General features: G+C 56.7%; 1 protein-coding gene across 4 annotated transcripts; it reads left to right on the top strand.

The window, feature by feature from the left end:
• Window positions 1-10081: 10081 nt before the first annotated feature.
• Window positions 10082-19819, top strand: RBM42 (RNA binding motif protein 42). 4 transcript variants are annotated; one of them, XM_075908325.2, is made up of 11 exons: window positions 10083-10304; window positions 11731-11884; window positions 14383-14470; window positions 14558-14632; window positions 16177-16242; window positions 16678-16838; window positions 17167-17310; window positions 18047-18253; window positions 18491-18611; window positions 18890-19084; window positions 19523-19819. In XM_075908325.2, exons 1-11 carry the CDS (start codon window positions 10156-10158, stop codon window positions 19633-19635), a joined length of 1473 nt encoding a protein of 490 aa, XP_075764440.1. In that variant the 5' UTR covers window positions 10083-10155; the 3' UTR covers window positions 19636-19819. The 4 variants fall into 4 exon arrangements, with proteins under 4 accessions (XP_075764442.1, XP_075764440.1, XP_075764441.1 ...); XM_075908324.2 differs by having other exon boundaries at window positions 10084-10304; window positions 16675-16838; XM_075908327.2 differs by lacking the exon at window positions 14558-14632 and having other exon boundaries at window positions 10082-10304.
• Window positions 19820-20092: the final 273 nt, after the last annotated feature.

Below are 20092 nucleotides of genomic sequence, written 5' to 3'. Positions count from 1 at the left end.
AGGTTGGATATTAGGAAAAACTATTTCACTAGGAGGGTGGTGAAGCACTGGAATGGGTTACCTAGGGAAGTAGTGGAGTCTCCATCCCTAGAGGTGTTTAAGTCTCGGCTTGGCAAAGCCCTGGCCGGGTTGATTTAGTTGGGATTGGTCCTGCCTAGAGCAGGGGGCTGGACTTGATGACCTTCTGAGGTCTCTTCCAGTTCTATGATTCTATGATTCTATGGAAGGGAGACACGGTTACTAAGGGCAGGGCGGTTGGCGGTGCAGACAAGAGGCACAAGCCTGTAGCGCTAACAAGAAGCCAGCCCTTCTTCCAATATTGCCGAGCCATGGCAGGTGCCTGGCGGGGTCAAGTGCAACCCACAGAACGGATCAGCCAATCACCACAGAGGGCTTATTACTGTCTAGTGCCACGACGGGGCTGCTGCATGTTGGCTACACACGGTTCGGGAGGGGGCTTGACCTGGGGCAGGAGTGCAGGTGGGGTGTAAGGGATTGGGGTGCAGGGTCCGGGAGGGAGTATGGGTACAAGAAGGGCGCAGAGGTTTGGGGATAGGGTGGGGCTGGGGTGTCAAAGGCAGGCTCTGGCCAGAAGTTGCTTACTTGGGAGGCTCCTGGCCAGCAATCCAATGGGTTCATCACCCAGACTTCCCTCCTTCCATGCCCCTGCCCATGGCTGGGCGAACCCCACTCATTCCCAGTGGCAGGGAGTTCCACAGGTTAACCCCACTCACACCCAGTGGCAGGGAGTCCTGTGGGTTTAGGGTTCAATGATTCTAACCCCGCTCTGTCAGGAAGTGCCAGCCTGCAGAGGTGCAAGTCACATCTAGGCAAAGGAAGGTGCAAATCCTGCCCGTCCCCCTTGGATGGGAGTGGAGGTGCAAACTTCACTTGCTTTGTGACAGCAGGTGCCTGGCTCTGGGGGCTGGATCTGGCCTTCTTTGTCTAGTGGCGCTTTTGTACCTGCTGGGGGGGGGGGTGTCTACGCCAGGCTCAGCTGGCCCAGCCTGCTGCACACTCTCCCATCCCCAAGTCCCAGTGCAGGTCAGGCACTGAGAGAGCAGGACCCTGAAGATCTAGGTTAGGCGACTCCCTGCTGCTCCGAGCCCAGAGGAGCTGGGGATGGGCACAACGGAGACAGCACAAGGGGCCAGGGGATGCGCCCGTCAAACCCCTTCCCAGACTGGGGAGATTGCCAGACCCCTGCTGGCCCCATCCTGGCTGGTACCCGCCCTCTGCCCCATGCAACCCCGGACCAGGCCCCAGCCTGGCATGCGCTGCCAGGGCCCAGGGCCCATCGCCCCCAGCTCAGGGTCTGGCCCAGCAGTGCTGAGTCACGTTAGGTGGCGCTGAGCTCAGTGGGGGAGGGGCAATTAGCTGACAGCTGACAAACTGCAGAGGGCGGCAGGGAAGGAGCTGCAGGGGGGGGGGGGGCTACAGGGTTCCCCAGCCCTGTGCTGATTTTCCACAGGGCCTTTTCCAGCTTCAGAGACCTCAGCCTTGGTATCCCCCCACCCCCCTCATACCAGCCCCCCATACTCACCCCCCTCCCTGTGTTCTGCCCCCTCGCCCAGCTGCAGGGCAGGGGGCTGAAGGTCCCATCCCAGAGCTGCTGCCAGGCTGGGGGAAGCCGAGCCCCGCAAGCCAAGGGGCTAAGTCTCCTACCTGCTCCTGGCCAGTCCCTGCAGCCGTGGCTCCAGACAATGGTGGGCGGGATACAAAGGATGACAGTGGAGCTGATTGAAAGCCTATAGCCCAGGAGAGGATCTGCCTGTCCAGCCTGCCGGAGACTGCCTAGCCCCGGCCGGAGACTCTCCCCCAGGGATGCCAGCCACCAGATTAGCTAGAAGGTCTGGAGTGGGGGGGGGGGGGGGGGCTCTGTGCTGAGTGGAAGCCTGGCACCTTGTGGGGGGGCCTTGCACGAGTGCGACGTGTCCCAGCTCACCAGGGCTTTGCTGCAGCACAGGACTCGCTGTGACTGGCCTGGACCCCAGACAACAGCCTGGAGATGGGGCACCCTGGTAGCGACTGGTAACACCCCCCTCCCCCGCCGGCTAGCAGTCAGTTGTTTCTGGCCAGTGAGAGGCTAATGGGCTGAGGAGAGAAGGCCCAGGCAGGGCTGTCAGGGAGGGGGCAGTTTCCCTGGGGCTGGCGATTTAAAAAGCCCAGCCTTAGGGAAAATTGCATCCTAGGCAAATTGCACCCTAGGCCATCCCCCTTGGTCTCCAAGGCCTCCCTGGGCTTCCCCGCCCCATCACCTCTGGACCCCGCTACCCTCCAGTGCTTGATGACAGAGATGTTGGAGCCCAGCCCTGGCGACCTAGCCCCAGTGTTTGCAGGTCGGGTGCCCCGGGCCAAAGGCAACGACACCGCCAGCAGCAGCGCAGAAGTAAGGGTGGCCTGGTCTAGGGAGCTTTGCCACCCTTTCTCTGCCCTGCTGGTGAATCCTAGAATCCCAGGGCTGGCAGAGAACTCAGGAGCCAGCGAGTCCAGCCCCCTGCCCGAAGCAGGACCAATCCCAACTAAATCATCCCAGCCAGGGCTTGGTCCAGCCGGGACTTAAAAGCCTCTACGAATGGAGATTCCACCCCCTCCCTGGGGAACCCATCCCAGCGCTTCCCCATCCTCCTAGTGAAATCGTTTTTCCTAATATCCAACCTAGACTTCCCCCACTGTAACTTAAGACCATTGCTCCTTGTTCTGCATCCGTCACTACTGAGACCAGCCTCTCTCCATCCTCTTTGGAACCTCCCTGCAGGAAGTTGAAGGCTGCTATCAAATCCCCCCTCACTCTTCTCTTCTGCAGACTAAACAATCCCAAATCCCTCAGTCTCTCCTCATAGGTCATGTGTCTCAACCCCCTCATCATTTTGGTCGCTCTCCTCTGGACCCTCTCCAGTGCGTCCACATCCTTTCTGTAGCGGGGATCCCAGAACTGGACGCAACACTGCAGATGTGGCCTCCCCAATGCGGAATAAAGGGGAATAATCAGCTCTCTAGATCTACTGGAAATGCTACCCCAATGCAACCTAATTAGCCTTCTTGGCTACAAGGGCAGCTTGTTAACTCATATCCAGCTTCTCATCCCTTCTAATCCCCAGGACTTTTCTGCCAAACTGATGCTTAGCTAGTCGGTCCCCAGCCTGTCACAATGCTTGGGATTCTTCTGTCCCAAGGGCAGGACTCTGCACTTGTCCTTGTTGAACCTCATCAGATTTCTTTTGGCCCAATCCTCCAATGTGTCTAAGTCACTCTAGACCCTATCCCTGCCCTCCAGCGTATCTACCTCTTCCCCTAGGTTAGTATCATCCGTTAACTTACTGCGGGTGCAGTCCCCTCAGCCAGGCCATCCCCTGTCGTGCCTCTGTGTTTTCCTACAGCTGCTGTTGTGTCTTAGAGCAGCCTCTGGGCTGCTCCAAGTCTGCTCTGGCCAAGGCCCATAGGAGGCCAAGAATACACACAGCACAGCTCCAGTTTTCCTCCAGCGTGCCCCTATACCAGGAGTTTGGGAGGGGCACCATAGCACCATTTAATTGTCTCAAAGCACCTAGGGCTTCCCCTAGCTACACTGGGGGTACGACCCAAGGAGGGAGGCGAGATCACTGCCTTTAGGGTCCCTTTGCGCCACTGGAGAGCAAAATGGTTCTGGGCTGGAGTGGACAATCATTTTTGACCAGAGGCCATTGCAGAAATGTTTAAAGTAACGCCAGGCTGCCCCAGAAGGGGCGGGTCCAGGATACTTCCATTGCTTCCTGATTGGCCTGGGCTTGGGGGAGCTCAGAGTTGGCAGAGTTTTAAATACTTTCTTCAATGTACATACGATTCAATTGCCTTTCCTCTGGATAAATACAAAACAGGCCACTTTTAAAACCACGGCTTTGCGATGGCATAAACAACCAATCAACGTGGGGCAAGGAAGGGATTTGGTCACAGCTACTGCTCTCCCTCAGTGGGTACAATTCAGACTGCCGAGATTTCAGTGGGAAGATACAACCCTGGTGCCAGCTGATGACAGTATTTCTGCTGGTGCAAAGACAGGCAGGTGAGGAACTGCCCTGGTGAATAGCTCTCATGCTGGCCTTCTGCACCGGAGTGAATTCCCCCCGCCCCTTCCCCGTGTGATCATCCTGACTGAAGAACGAGCAGTGCCACAATAATCTTACTGTGCTGATAAAAAAGTTTTTCCTGCGGGATGACAGTGACATCATCATGTCACTCTGGTGTCCCGCAGCCCCTCCCTCCCCTTTCCCCCGGGCTTGGCTGTCAGGAGGAGAGAGCGGGGTGTGCGAGGCCTCGGAGCAGCTCCCCACCACCACCAGCAGGGGGCAGAGCGGGGCCTGATGCTGCCTTGGCTGGAAAGTGGGGTTAAGGTTAGGCAGCGGCAGGGTGTGGGGGAGAGAAAGAGGGCCTGGGCTGGCGTGCCTGGGGGAGGAGGGAGAGGGAGTCTGGCTGGCACAGCTGCAGCCCAGCCCTCCCTGGTGGTGACCAGGGGAGAGCATGGGGCCTGGTGAGGCCGTGGAGCAGTCCCCTTCCAATCCTCTCCCCCAGGAGGCTGGGGTGGGGCAACAGGCCAGGGCTCCCTGGTGGCTGTGGGGAGCACTGGGCCCTCCGGCCCACACAGACAGGGGGCTGTACACTGCCCCCTAGTGCCCTGGACTGGTGTTTAGCGGATGTATCTTCTCAGGTGCCAATCAACTGGAGAAACAAGAACATTAAGCTGAAGCTATGGTCTGCTCTTGACCTAATTTGTTCTCACCTATTTCATTCCCAGTAGCCCTCTGGAGGTGGATACTTTAGAAGAGCACATGGCGGCTCTCTAGTGTGGATGTGCCATCCCTTCCGTGCCCTGCTATGCCAGACAAACCGAGGGTGGGACAGATAATCTCACCTCTGTTGAAAACCTCCCAGTAAAATCACAGCCAGGGTGAATTGCATAGACAGCTCTTGCTCTTCAACCGCGCGAGGTTAACTGACTCCTACCGTTTACCTGCTAAAACAATCATTAGCACAATTAAAACAAAAAAAATATATAAGATCTTTTTTAAAAGACAATCTTTCTAAAAGCGCACCAAAGAGTAAAAATTAATTGTTCAGCTACCAATTTAGGAGAAAGATTGGATGGCTAGGTACGATTCAAGATAGTTGCTAACAGTTAGCTATCCAATCTTTGTCCTAAATTGGCAGCTAAACAATTTATTTTTATTCTTTTGATGCGCTTTTAGAAAAATTGTCTTTTTTAAACGTTTATATATATAAACTACACACTTCAACCCACATATTCAGCACTAGGTGGAAGTGGTAATGAGTGCGTCTACATTGCTGTTCCCTCCCTTCCACCTCACGGGCTCTTCAGTCGCTCCCGTTCTCCACCTGAAGGAGCAGAGGAAAGCCAGAGTCCATACTCAGACCCGAATGGAGGGCAGTGTCAACACAATGTGTCGTAATTCGGAGTTACTGGTCTCCAGGTGATGGCCCAGAGGTCTCCGGCGTGACCCTCCAGTGGGCACTGTAGACTCCAGTGCTGCTCAGCCGGGCAAGCAGGGAAAGCCCTGAGGAGCTTCTGAATGGTCATTCCCCGCTGGAGCAGGTGGCGAGCTCAGTAGGACAGCTGAGCAGGCCTGGCCAGAGGCAGGGACACACTCCAGCTGGGATCCCTCAGGAGAGATGCCGGAGAGACACTGGATCTGACTGCTGGGGAGGGGGAGAGTCCCTGGGGGCAGAGCTCTGAACCAATCAAGGAAATGCCCAGAGTGCACAGGGCAGGGCGGGTACAGGCTACTCCGGGGACTGCCATGTGAAGGTAAAAGCACCAAGACCCGTGTCACAGAGGACAAGAACCACAGACGTGGCAGGCTGATGACGTGCTCATTCCATGAGGGACAGGGACCCTCGCCTGGGATTCTAATATGCTGCAGGGACCATGTCACAGCTACCCACTGGGCATCACTCCTGGAGCCCATGCAACCCCTGGCAGGGAGGATGGGCTCAGTCCGCTACAGCCACCTTGTGGGGACATGCAAAATTGCATTTGTTAAATGAGTCAAAGTAAAATCCACCCAGTTTTGGAGACACCCCTTACAGCCAGCTCTGCCCCAGCCCTGGAAGTCCGGCTGAAGGGACGCCGCTCCAGAGATGTAAATAACGTAGCTGGAGTCAACATACCTTAAGCTGAGCTTGGCACCATCTTCCCAGTGGGAGGTTGATGAGAGCAAAGGCTCCCTCCTGACTGCCAGGAGTACCAGCATCCATGACCAGGGGCGCCCTCAGCGTTTGATTTAGCAGGTCTTTCCTAGACCCGCTAAATCAACCGCCAGAAGATCAATCTCAGGTGCGGCTAGTGGAGCGTGGCCTAAGTGTAGACAAGCCCTGATCCTCTTCTTTATTTTCTCATGGTGCGATGCTTTTGGAATACAAAGTTAGAGAAGTGGGGATGGTGTTTCAAAGTGCAGGTGAACACTAGACCTACAGCCATTTGAACCTCAGAAAAGTATCTGACCCCAAACACACGAGTGGCACGGTCCTTACAATCCCAGGTTTTGTTAGATGACAAGGAACGTTCTACACGGCTGGTTCAATGCCAAGGGAGGTGCAGACGTGCAAAACAACCTAGCAGAGGAGCGAGGAAAGATGATCCCAGGACACAAGAGCAGAAACTAACCTGCCATCACCAGAGTCACACAAGCCACGAAGTCTCTGTCCAGGCTGGTTAGAATCCGACATTCTCCTTCTAGCCATTTACTCATGTTCGCAGCAAAGCCGCCCGGGGAGAGGGACATGGAGCCTTTGTAGGTATTATTGAGGCAGTTTGCCTTTCCGTCCCTCAGCACCATGATATCACGGAGTGAGTGCACAGTTTGCCTGCTGACAGAGACTCCACATGCTCTTGGGTAGTCAATTGGGACAAACACACGAGCGCCCTCAGGTGAGACGCAGTGATGTGCAGGGCAGATTTCTATAAGAAAAAAATTGCAAAGTGCCAGTTAGTACGGGAGTTGCCACCGATGTCAGCTCAGTGCCCCCTTTCCTTCCCCCTCCCCTGCGCCGCTGGCTCACAGCCACCCCCTGGACTGCAATGAAGGGAGCCAGCCTCTTGGGTCCTACTAGCCTGTTTCCTGGCACTGTTAGCCCTTCACAGAAATTGAGTCCCTCGGCCCATCTGCCTGAGGCCCTCAAAGTCAGCACTGCCCCAGCAATGGGCAACCTTGGCTAGTGAGTGGGCCATGTTAGCAGCCTCCTTCAGCTCAGTAGCTGCAAGACTGTGGGAGCCCAGGCGGTCTCCCCGGGTAGGGTAGAGTTGCTGTCCGCGCTTGCGCACCTTGGATTCGCGGGTGAGCTGACGGAGCAGTCACAGCGTGTGGACTGGCTGCAGAGCGAGCGCACGGCTCCCCCCCCCGCCCCCGTCAGTGCTGGTGCAATCCGTGCGCCCCTCGCACCACGGGCCGTTTAGGTGAGCGTCACTTTAGTAACAAAAACACTTGTGTAGGCGGAAAGCAGCGGAATCTGGCAACTCTGGCCATGGGCAAGGGGAAACAAAATGTCTCGCAGGCCACACCTAGAATCCCAATGGGCCATATGCAGCCCTCAGGCCACAGCCCGTATGCAGCTCACCACTGCCCCAGTAAAGAGGTGGGGTGGGTTCTGGAGAGGCCTAGGAGATATGGCGTTCGCCTGGGGACACAAGGTGGTGGAATCGTCTGGCAATTACAGATGAGTAAGTCTAACATCAGTACCAGGCAAATTAGATGAAACTATAGTGAAGATGAATATAATTTGTTAGGGGAAAGTCAACATGGTTTCTGTAAAAGGAAATCATGCCTTACTAATCTGCTAGAGTTCTTTGAGAGGGCCAACAAACATGTGGACAAGATTGGATCCAGTGGATATAGTGTACTTAGATTTCCAGAAAGCCTTTGACAAAGTCCCTCACCAAAGAATCTTAAGTAAAGTAAGTTATCATGGCGTAAGAGGGAAAGTCCTTTCATGGACTGATAACTGGTTAAAAGACAGGAAACAAAGGGTAGGAATAAATGGTCAGTTTTCTGAGTGGAGAGAGGTAACTACTAGGGTTATCTCATCCTGCTTTCTAACTATGGATGCCACCCCGCTGTCCCCAAGTGAATGCCCTATCTCCTAGACCACTCTAGAAACCACCCCTCCTGCTCAGAGCTTTCTGCTGGTCCTTCATACTGCTTGGGTGCAACCACTCTGCTCATGCCTTATCTCCTAATCCACACCAGAACCTATCCCACCTCCCTACCTTCTGCAGGTCCCTAATCCTGCATTTGGACTGCAGGTGCCAGCTCCATCACTGGGGCAATCTGTGTTAACAGTTCCCCAGGTAGGTAGGTGGGACTTGAATTCACCACCCTAAGTGAATGCACACATTGCTATGCCACTCCAGAATCCACCTTAGCACCCTTCCTTCTTTGGGTCCCTTATCCTGGTTTCTAAATGCAGGAGCCAGGTCTATGTCTCTAGCATCCTTTGTTTGCTGTCCAGCTGCCCCCAGAGTGGGCAAAAGTGGGACTTCAATCCACCACCCTGCTCTCCCCAGGCAAATGCCCTAGCCCCTAAACCACTTCAGAACTTCCCCAGTTCCCTACTTTCAGGGTGTCCCCTCCCCCATGCCAAACCCTGTGGCCCAAGACCAAAGTCTGCACCCCAACCCCCCACTCCAACCTGGTGAAAGTGATTGAGATTCCAGGAGGAAGGTGGAGGGAGCGAGCAGGGTGAGGCCTCAGAGAGGTGGGCAAGGAAGTGGGCAAGGGTATTTGTGTTTGAGGTAGATCTTACATTGCACTTAAATTGAAAAAGTGATCTTGTGTTTAAAAAGGTTGGAGACCACTGATGCAGATCATCCCTGACCGGTGTCTCTCTAACTTGCTCTTAAATATCTCCAGTGATGGAGATTGGACAACCACCCTAAGCAATTTATTCCAGTGTTTCACCACTCTGACAGCCAGGGAGTTTTTCCTGATGTGCAACCTAAACCTCCTTTGCTGCAATTCAAGCCCATTGCTTCTTGATCTCAGAGGCCAAGGAGAACAAGATTTCTCTCTTCTCCTTGTAACGCCCTTTCTGAAACTTGGACACCGCTCTCGCCCCCTCTCCGCCGTATCTTTTCCAAACTAAACACTCTGGATTCTTCCAGCCCCGCCTCCTAGCTCCTGTTCTCCAGACTGCGCATCAGTCTGTTGCTCCTCTGGACCGTCTCCCACCGCTCCACGGCTACGTCTACACTGGCATGAATTTCCGAAAATGCTTTTAACGGAAAAGTTTTCAGTTAAAAGCATTTTCGGAAAAGCGCGTCTAGATTGGCAGGATGATTTTCCACAAAAGCACTTTTTGTGGAAAAGCGTCTGTGGCCAATCTAGACGCGCTTTTCCGCAAAAAAGCTCCGATTGCCATTTTCGCCATCAGGGCTTTTTTGCGGAAAACAGCACTGTGCTGTCTACACTGGCCCTTTTGCGCAAAAGTCTTTTGGAAAAAGACTTTTGCCCGAGCGGGAGCAGCACAGTATTTCCACAAGATCACTGACAATCTTACATGAGATCGTCAGCGCTTTTCCAGAAATTCAAGCGGCCAGTGTAGGCAGCTGGCAAGTTTTTCCGGAAAAGCGGCTGATTTTCCGGAAAAACTTGCCAGTCTAGACACAGCCCACGTGTTTCCCGACACTGGCCTGGGAGACTCCAACAGGGGCGGAGCCTGGGAGGGGAGGGGCCACGTAGGCGGGCGGGGCCAATTTGGGCGCAGTGGAAGGGCTGGGCAATGGGGAGGGAGAGGCGGGGCCAGTGTTTGGGGCGGGGCCAGAGCAGGGGCGGGGTCCTGCGGGACTCGCCGCTCTACTCGGCGTAGGAGACGGAAAATGAATTAGAATCACGTGCCCCGGGCAAAGGCCAATGGGAGCCCTGCCTTCTCGGCCCCGTCCCACGTGAGACATGCAAGCCACGCCCCCTTCCCGCTAGGAAGGTTCCCGTGCGCCCCGCCCTTCTGTTACGCCATAAGATCGCGCCGGAAATGATGAGAGACAACTTCCACAGTGGTGTCTAACTTCCGGCTCCGCGCCGGAAGCCTCCTTACGTCATCACCGGCCCGCCGGAAGCGGGTGCGTCGGGCCGCAGCGCGGAGCGGCGGAGGCTGAGTCCAGACCCCGCCATGGCGGCTCCGCCTGCCCCGCCCCCCGCCGGGGGGGCTCCGGCCCCGGCACCCGCCCCGGCCCCCGGCCCCGCCGGGGGAGCCGCGGCTGCGGGGGGCGCCAAGAGCGGGGAGGAGCGACTGAAAGAGATGGAGGCGGAGATGGCGCTGTGAGCGCGGGGGGGGATCTGGGGGGGGTTCTGGGGAGACCCGGGGGCAGGGGAGTTTAGGGGGAGTCTGAGGGCGGGGACCTGGTCCCTGGTTTCAGGAAAAGAGGAGCCTGCAGGCTCCAGGGGCTGGGAGGGATCAAGAGCAGGTGGGGGGAGAAGGGGGAGCTGGAGCATGGACGGGAGGATCCGTGGAGATCCCCGGGTAAAAGGGAGGAGGGAGCCCATGGGTGGGGAGAGACGCAAGGGGAGACCTAGGGGGTGGCTCAACCAAGCTAGGGCAAAAGACTGAGACCCCTGGGGGGGGGGGGGAGTGACGTGGAGCAGGTGGAAGGAGGATGAAAAGGTTGTGGAGGAGCTGATGGGAATGGGAGGGTTCAGATGAGGAATTAAAGCTGGTGCATAGCCCAGAACAGAGAATTCTGGAGGGAGAAGGAGAAAGGGACTGTGGTGTTATAGGTCAGTAGATATTTGAGCAGTGGAGTGTTCTGGAGGGAGACTGAAGGTCAAAAGGATGGAAATCTTTCAGTGGGTGCAAGAGTGTAGGATGGGGTAGGCAATATTTTGTATGGGGAGGGGGGGCACTCCAAGATTTTGGAAAGTGGTCATGGGCTGTACTCTTCCATGATATTAATGGAGGAGGTGCAGGGGCTGGGATGGAGGCTGGGTGGAGCAGGGATTGGGGTGCAGAAGGGAGAATGGAGGCTGGGAGGGAGATTGGGTAAAGGCAGTCATTGTGACCTAGGTCAGGGGACTAGAGTTTGGGAAGTGACCTATGTTAGGACGGGATTGTGATCTGGGTCAGGAGACTGAGGTGCCAGATCTGGGAGGGGGTATGGATGCAAAAGGGAGGCAGAGGATTTGGGTATGTTGACTGGGTGGGGCAGAGGATTGGGGAAGATGGGAGCTGGAGTGCCAGAGGCAGGTTCTGGCCAGGAGACTTACCAGCCAGCAGCCAAACCTGCCTGCCTGCCCAGCCATGTGCTTTTGTGGCTAACTGAGCCAAGAAGGGTGGGGGGAGGGGGTTCTTCTTGGCTGCCTGTTATTCAAATAGCTCCTGAAGCTTTCCTCCATCCCCTCCAGTTTTTAAAAAAAAACAGGACTCAGCAGCCATGTTTCTGAGTGGCATGCAGGGGCAAGCAGGGGAGCCTGCCTGGAGCTCCTCATTGGCTGAATTTTGCCCAGGCCTAGTATAGGAGCCATAGGAGTCCTTGGGGGTGTTTGGAAGGGTGATGGGGAGCCTTTTCCGGGAGGGAATGGAGAGCTGGGTGGAAGAGGGCTGGAGGTGGGCAGATACCAGGGCAAAGCAGTAAAAGATCCTGAATTGAAGAAGGAATGGACCTTGCATCAGGAGGGAGACTTGGGGTCTCGGGGCCCTGAGATGATGGTGGGGAAACTTCAACACGCTTCCATTTCTCACACTGTACAGGTTTGAGCAGGAGGTGCTGGGGGCCCCTGTTTCCCTCCCTCCTGGGGCTCCAGTGGTTGAGGCTGTTCCAGTAGCTCTGGCAGTGCCAGCTGTGCCCGCGGTGCCCCCAGTCCCAGTGATCCGGCCCATTATTGCCACCAACACCTACCAGCAGGTAAGGCACTGACTTGTCCCTCACCAAAGGCCATGAGCAGCACAGGGGTGGTGCTGGGTGCAGCTGCTGTTTGTTGCGCAGAAATGCAATGAGAGAATGTATTTGGTGGCAGCCAAGAGATTAAAAAACAGATTCCCTGGGCACATGCTGGCCACAGCCATGACTTGGGCTCTCTGTGACTCCACTCTCCCTGTCCCCCATTTGTACCCTGCCGCCACTGCTGCATGTCCATCTTGCCTGCTCAGGGGTAAGTGGTGACACCCCTCACTAGGGAATGAGTGCTCCCCTCCTCCTGCTTATTATATGTACATATGCCCACCCAAAGTACCTTTTCCTCCAGGTTAGTAAATCAACGTAATGGCGTCTCTCATTGACCTCGGGGGACAGGCTGTGCATGTGTCTTTCTCCCACATTGGCTTTTTGCGGGCTGTGCTTGTAGGTTGCTTTGTTAGTGGTGGAGTAAATTGTGGCGGAAATGTCATGAAATGCAAAACACCTCTCTCCATTGTGACATTCCCTTATTTGTGTTGCAGTAGCTCCTACAGTCCTATTCATTACTAGGCTGGGAAGGACTTGATTTTTTTTTTGAGATGTCAATTTTACTTGCAAATGCTGAAAAGATTTTTCCATGCATGATAGTCAAAATTTACATTCAAAGTAAGCAAAATTAGCTTGACAACTTATTTGATTTAAGGTTGTTTACTTTGCATATTTTGAAATGTGATGTTAACAGGTTGTGTTTTAACTGTTATAAACTTATAACTTTTTGAATCTCAGCATCTACTGTTGGTAAATAAATGTCCGACTTCTGATAATTTCCTGCAACTGTGGAAATTTAAATGGATAAATTGTGTGTGTATTGGGGGGGATCAATATTAGTATCATAACTGTTTTAAAAAAAATCAAATTCTGCCATGTGTGCAGGGCTTCTCCTAGGTGCTGTACAAATACACAATGAAACAGACATTCCTTCCCCAGGAGATTTAAAATTGTTTGTGTGTGCAACTAGTTGGGAACAAGTGTTCCCAAATAACTTCCGTGTTTGCATGTTCCCAAGTGAATAAAGGTGTTCACATAGGAATAGGTACTGCGCTTTTAAATTCACACCCTTCCTTGGGGGTTTTCAACCTGGGGATCTGCAGACTGTCTAAGCTTTCCAAAGAGGCCTGCATCTCCAGGGTTTTTAGGGGACTGTAAATGAAGAAAAGTTGAAAGCTGTTGCCCTGTCTTGTTCTAGACTTGTCTACACAGAGAAGTTTAAGGATGTCTTGTTCCTGTTTAGCTTAATCCAAATAAATCTTTGGTGCATACAATCCACCGTGGTCCTTGGGAGCAAGTTTGTTGATGTCTCCTTACTGGCAGATGCTTGACTCAGATATGAGTGATTGGGCTCAGGACAGTGGGAGCTAGCTTAAATTTTCTAGCCTGTGTTAGCCAGGCGGTCACACTTGCTCTAATGGTCTCTTTTGATCTTGGAACCTGCATGAGAAGCAGTAGCCGCAGCACAAAACGTGGGTCGCCATGTCCTTGCCCTGGCTGGCTGTACCCCTGTTTTGTATAGTTGTGGGTTGGCAGTAGGGATGGTAGCAACTGGCCAGCTAACCAATAAGCAGGAGCACTGTTGACTAGTCCCATCCCCCCGGCTGCCACTCTGCTTTGCACAGCACAGGGAAACCGGCACAGAGATGCTGGGTCAGTCCCTGCTCCGTGGGTCTTCTAATAAGAGACTCCCCTGGGCCGTGTGATACAGAGCAGCAGCTGGGGAGGAGGGGGGTGTTATGCTCAGTGATAAGCGACCCCCGGAGCAGGGACTGACCCAGCTTCCCTGGGCTGTGGGATGCAGAGCAGCAGCTGGGGAGGTTATGCTGTGAACTGGCACGAGCCAGACTGTGCTGGAACTGCTGACCCTTATCAACTGCTCGAGTAGTAAATGAATCACATTTTAACATCCCTAGTTGGCAGGAGCTTGGTGCATCCAGACTGGCTGGGATCCAGCCTGCTAATAGGCTGTGCCCAGGTGTCAGTACCATGCTCCACTGTGGGTCCCTGGCTCTGCTCATGGCTGTGGGGTTGTAGAGGCCAGGGGTGTGGCTGAGCCGAAGCTAAATTAACCCTCCACTCTTATGCCAGGTTTGACAGGGCAGCTGAGGGGAGTAAGTCCCCCTGGTCCTGTGCCCTTTAACCTGCTGCTCCTTTCTTCAGCTGGCCAGCGACTTCCTGGGGAGGTGGGGGCTATGTCACCTGAGGCCGGTGAGCCTCCAGACAGATGTTTCAGGGCAGGGGCCTGGGCAGAGGTGGGTGTTCCTCCTGCACTAGCCCAGGTGCCTCTCCCCCAGAGGTATTGCAGAGTTCTGTTGTGATCCCTCCCTCCCTCTGGGGCAGCTGGCAGTGGCCACTGTCGGCAGATAGGACACTGGGATGGATGGACCTTTGGTCTGCCCATTGTGGCCATTCTTATGTCTACATTGACCTTTGGTCCTGTGTCCGTTCTGCCCCAGGTCCAGCAGAGCTTAGAAGCCCGAGCGGCTGCTGCAGCCACCGTCGTGGCCCCCATTGTTGCCCCCCCGGTGCCGTTTGTGGGACCAGGTAGGTAGCGAGTCTCGGGGGCCTGGTGTCTGGCTGCACCTGGCCCGTCTGAGATTCCAAGGCAATGTCTGTTCTTTCTCTTTTGAGTGAACTTCAGCGCTGGCGAGAGGTGCCGGATCGACAGCCCCGAGAGCCGAAGCCCCCTCTTCATCCGCAGGGCAGGTACGGAGACAGGGCAAAAGTCCCCCCGTACCTCACCGCCTGGAGGGAGGCTCGGCCAGCCCGCGGCTCCCCTGCCACGGCTGCCGATGAGCTGTTTGTGCCAGCTGGGTGCTGGGTTTGCTGGGGCATCAATACCGCTGGGGACTGCCAGGGGGCCCAGCAGCTCCACTTCATAAATGGGGCAACTGAACTGTCGTCTCTAGGGCGCAACTTTATCCTGTATCTAGCAATGGGCCCTTCTAAGCGGATATCCTGCTGCCACGGATCAGACCCGTGGCTGCCTCCCTGCCGTCTGCATCAAACCAGCAAGTCCACCTAGCGAGGTCTCCCGCTTCCGCCAAGTGACCTACACCAGCCGCTGGTCCCCGTTATGGAGTAACCTGCTCTTGGGAAAAGTTTGCTCCTGAAGAATCCTGTACAAAAGCTGCGCACCACCCCAGAGGCAGCTGCACTGTAACCCTGCCCTGGGGACTCCAACAGAGGATTTCCAAGCCCTTTAGCACCGTAGCGTCCAACCTCTTCAGAAACAGTAGCCGCTGTAGGGGCTGCTGCTGTAGTGAACTAGCCACCCTCAATGGGCCAAATAGCCACTAGTGGCTAGCGCGTTGGAGGCTGCATACGCAGTCGTCGTTCTCTGTGGTGAGATGCACCTGTCTCTAGGGTAGAGCACAGCAGCTGTATCCGCAGGGCCATGTCATCACTGAGTGAACGAGGACTGTGCAGCATCTGAAGGGCTGTGGGAAGCGTCAGCTGCAGAGGTGTAGCAAGATGCTGTGTGTGTTCTGTCGGCTGTGCTGATGTGACCAGACGGGGGTGGGGATGAATCCAGCTCAGTCAGCGGTGAGCTGTGACTCAGTTTGCCCAGTGTTTGCGACATGTTTGTGGACACCTGCCCTCCAGCTGGGGGAGGGGATTCTGGCTGTCATCTTCCTTCTCTCCAGACGCTGGATGTAACTGTGCGATCCCTGTACAGAATCGGGTTTGGGTTGATGGATATTAACACGGTCCCTCCTCCAAAAGCAGCTGTCTAATCAGCCAGGATGCAACTCCCTCAGTGCTCCACGATTCCTGAGCAATGCTCCCTTATGGCCTCCAGTCTAGAAGGGGTTTTCCCCTAATGATCTATTCCAGAGCTGGTACGCATGGACTGTCTGCGTGTAATGCTGTAGCACCCCTCAGCTGAGATCGGAGCCCCCTTGTGCCAGGCACTGTTCAGACCCATCTGGATACAGGCCCTGCCCAGCTGGGATCAGGGCCCCGTTGTACCAGGCGCTGCCCAGGCCCAACCAGAGACAGGCCCTGCCCCAGTTGGGATCAGGGTCTCGTACCAGGCGCTGCCCTGGAAAGCTCTCAGGGCAACTGGACAAAACAAAGGACAGACCATTCTCTTAGTTTTTCAGGTGAGGAAACTGAGGCACAGAGAGTCACATGTAACTTGTCTGCGGTCACGCAGGGAGCGTGCGGCCTTGCTGGGAATTGAATCCACCCCTCCCAAGACCCAGCCTGGTGCCTTAACATAAAACCGTCCTTCTCGCCCTCTGCAGTTGTCCCTCCACAGAGGCCTCCCATCCTTCGGCCAGCCTTTGTGCCTCACGTCCTGCAGCGATCCGGTAAGTGTCCTTCGCCAGCCCCATCTTTGCACCAGGCTCCATGCTGGGAGACACTGAGTCTGACGTTGGGTTGAATTAAAAGTTCCATCCTGAGTTTTCCTGATAAGATTCTTGCAGAAAAAAGCCCCCAGGCCACCTTATAAACCCTGAGATTGGCAGTCTGGTGTGGCCAAGGGACTGGGGAGGGTGGTCCCTAAGATGGTCAGAGGAAATGACCATCGAGCACGAAGGGGAAGCCTGTTATCCTAGCGACTTTTGCCCTTTGCTCGCTCTTTTCCTTGAACTTCCCAAAGCCCAGGGGAGGGTGGTCAGTTTCACTTCCTGTTGGGTCAGTTTCACTGCCTAGATTTGGCTAGTCCCGGAATCAAATCTATGTGGGAAATCCCGTTGCCACAGAAATGAAACGCCCCTGTCTGTCTGTCTGTCTCTCAGCAGGTGCTCCCAGGCCCCTGGCAATGCGCCCGCCTCACCACCCTGCTATGGTGGGGCCCCCCATGCCCGGTCCCCAGGGCCCACAGATGATGATGGGCCCCCCCATGCAAAGGCCCCCTGGCCCACCCCTAGGGCCCATAGGACCGATGAGGACTGGCCCTCCGGTGAGTGTGTTTCCTGCAGTGGGGGGGAGGCGTCGGCCGAGGGGAGAGTTGGCTGTTCCTGTGACAGGGTGGTGGGCAGAGAGGGTGCCCTCCTCCAGCAGTCGTGTAACCCCAGACAGTGCTAGGGGGCGCTGTGCTGCAGGGAGGAGGAAGGGCTCTGAACAGACACATTTATGCCCCACCCCAGAGGCAGCAGCACGTCAGCACGGGGTGCATCATCGGCTTTGACGGGCCTGTATCCTGGGCTCTCAGCAGCTGGACAGACCCATGCTGGGGAGCCAGCGTCTGCATTCGCCCCTTTAACAGCCTCACTGTCGCTGCTTTCTAGGTGGGACCCGGGGTCCCCGTCGGCCCGATCACACCTCTCATGTCGGTTCCCCGCCCCCCCGTCATGGCCGCTCCGAAGATAAACCCCATGGTGATCCAGGCAGCCCCCACCGTGTATTCTGCCCCACCCGTGAAAAAGCAGGAGGTGAGTGGGGGGGGGGGGGGGGGGAGCCTGCTGCCACTCAACCTCCATCCATGCTGGGAGGAAGCTTTACTACCCCGCTCCCTGTGGTGCATCTCGCTGGGTCACCTGATCCTCGGGGTCCTTCCCTCCTGGCCCGTGTGGGCTTGTGCCATGCCCTGAAGCTCTGGTCCCTGCCATCCCAGCCTCACATGGGGTTGTCGCACAGCGAATGCCCCTTTTAAACATGCCAAGCGGATTGCCTCAGTGGCCCTGTGGTGGGGAAGTTTCCTAGAAGGGGTTTGATTCTGGTCAGGTGGGGCTGGTTCTTGTAGTGGGAGTGGAGGTTCCCCCGAATTAATGTCGCCAGAATTCAAGCCTTATAATGAATCTTGGGATTTATCCCCTGGCATTGACCTGGAGGGGATTGGTGCATGGAACTTGCAGAACCTCCAATATGTGTCCCACTGGCAGGGAGTTCCACAGGTTAACCCCGTTAACTGCCCTAGCGCCAGGGAGTCTCATGGGCCAGCTCTGCCATCCTATTGGTCCATTCCTTTATAATAACCAGGCAAGAGGAACCCCTGCAGGTTATTCAGTTAACTCAGCACATCAGACTGGTCTATGAGATTCATGGGGCAAGGAGTCCCACAGGCTAGCACGCTACCCCCTGCCCTCGGGGGGTCATGAGGAGGGGAGTTCCACAGGCTAATCCCTCTACAGTCACATGGCCCGGGTGCTAGTCTCCTCGTTGCCGCAGGAGGAGTTGCGGGAGCCACCCCCGCCAGTCGTGGTGGAGGAGAAGGAGCCATGTGGGCTGGAGGAGGCTATGATCGGCCCCAGCATGCCCGAGATGGAGCCTGTGATGCCAGAGGTCAGGGTCCTGCCGCCACTGCGAATGCCAGAGCTGGGGCCCATCCGGGGGCGGCGGCCCAGGGGCCCCGAAGCCGGATTTGCACCAATGGAGGTAAAGGGGGCATCTGGCCGGAGGCGGGACAGATCGAGGCAGGAGTGAGGGGCCTGCAAGGGGCGGGGGGATTATGGGGTAGTTGGGGGGCTGGGATGGAGTGGGGCTAGGGGTGGGCTCTGTGCCAGTGGGTAAGGAGGCGTCTGTGCCGAGGCTGGTCCGCCCTGGAGGAGAGGGGAGAGTGGTGGAAGGGCTGCTCCGGGCTCTGCCTGTCATTGACCCCTGGCCTCCCCCCAGCCCATGGTGGAGCCAGTAGTCGAGGACAAAAAGAAAACCAGGCAGGAGAAGCTGAAGCGCTGCATTCGCACGGCAGCTGGGAGCTGCTGGGAGGATTCCAGCTTGCTGGAGTGGGACCCTGGTGAGTGAGGGGAGAGGAATCTGGGGGGTGGGGGGGCGGGAGCGATCGCTGCTGGAGCAGGTGAGCTCCAGGATACTGCTGTTAGCTGGTGCAACTCTGCTGCTGGGGGATTGAGGTTGACTGTTAACCTCCGGAACTCCCCGCCACTGGATGCTGCTGGGGGTTAACTAGAGGGCGCGTTCCATGGAGCAGGTGCTGGGCCATGGCAGATGATGCTGCGAGCACAGGCAGCCTTGACCTGGCCCTGCCCCTCTCACTCCTCCCCTCCTCCATGCCAGACGACTTCCGGATCTTCTGCGGGGACCTGGGCAACGAAGTGAACGACGACATCCTGGCCAGGGCCTTCAGCCGCTACCCGTCCTTCCTCAAAGCCAAGGTGATCCGGGACAAGCGCACCGGCAAGACCAAAGGCTACGGCTTCGTCAGCTTCAAGGACCCCAACGACTACGTCCGCGCCATGCGTGAGATGAACGGTGAGAGCCTGGGGCAGGGGAAGGGGCTAGGCTGCCCCGCTGCTGATGGGCGTGGGAAGGGGAGGGGCTAGGCTGTCATGCGGCTGATGGGCGGGGGAAGGGGAGGGGCTCGGCTGTCACGCGGCTGATGGGCGGGGGAAGGGGAGGGGCTCGGCTGTCACGCGGCTGATGGGCGGGGGAAGGGGAGGGGCTCAGCTGTCACGTGGCTGATGGGCGGGGGAAGGGGAGGGGCTCGGCTGTCACGTGGCTGATGGGCGGGGGAAGGGGAGGGGCTCGGCTGTCACGTGGCTGATGGGCGGGGGAAGGGGAGGGGCTCGGCTGTCGGGCTGCTGAGGGGGGTGGGAAGGGGGGTCAGGCTGTTGCGGTGCTGATGGGGTGAGGTGAGATGCAGCCAGATGCCCCCTGTGCCTGTGCTGAGCCCGCCCCTCTGTGCCGCAGGGAAGTACGTGGGCAGCCGCCCCATCAAGCTGCGCAAGAGCATGTGGAAGGATCGCAACATCGACGTGGTGCGCAAGAAGCAGAAAGAGAAGAAGAAGCTGGGCCTGAGATAGCGAGGGGGGGGCAGGGCCTGTGCTCCCGCCGCCCCCGCCCCCACCTGCCCTGGGAGCTCCGGGCCGGGGGGCCAGCCGCCCGCCCTGCCCCTGCCAGCGCCTGCCCCAGGGCTGCTCCTCCATGGACTCTGGGGAGCCCCGGGGGTCGGGGCTCCACCCTAATAAAGGTTCTTGGGTTTTTGTACTTCCAGGCCCAAGTGCTGGGGTTGTAGAGGGCTCCGGCTGGAGGGGCGGGGCCACCAGTGCTCTGCTCCCTGCTTGAAGCTGCCAGGGAGGGGCCCCGCCTGCTTGTGGGCACGGGCAGCTCCCGGGCCACGTGCTGCGCAGAGACGCGCGCCTTGGGGTGGCAGGCGGGAAGCTGCCGGAGGGTCCTGCTGGCCGAGAGCCACCTAGGTAAGCGACTCCTGGGCGGAGCCCGTGCCCCGTGTCCCCGCCCCAGCTCCCCGCCACAGATCAC

Source organism: Pelodiscus sinensis, chromosome 22 (assembly GCF_052426305.1).
Source record: "Pelodiscus sinensis isolate ZL-2025 chromosome 22, ASM5242630v1, whole genome shotgun sequence".
Taxonomy (NCBI): domain Eukaryota; kingdom Metazoa; phylum Chordata; order Testudines; family Trionychidae; genus Pelodiscus; species Pelodiscus sinensis.
This window is presented reverse-complemented; position numbering and strand designations above follow the sequence as displayed.

What these genes read in the sequence shown, in the direction of transcription:
- RBM42 (XM_075908324.2), top strand. Translation starts at nt 10,156, where the DNA reads ATGGCGGCTCCGCCTGCCCCGCCCCCCGCCGGGGGGGCTCCGGCCCCG. An exon ending in CCACCAACACCTACCAGCAG is followed by an intron (nt 11,885 to 14,382) that starts GTAAGGCACTGA and finishes GTTCTGCCCCAG; the next exon opens with GTCCAGCAGAGCTTAGAAGC. An exon ending in TCACGTCCTGCAGCGATCCG is followed by an intron (nt 16,243 to 16,674) that starts GTAAGTGTCCTT and finishes TCTGTCTCTCAG; the next exon opens with CAGGTGCTCCCAGGCCCCTG.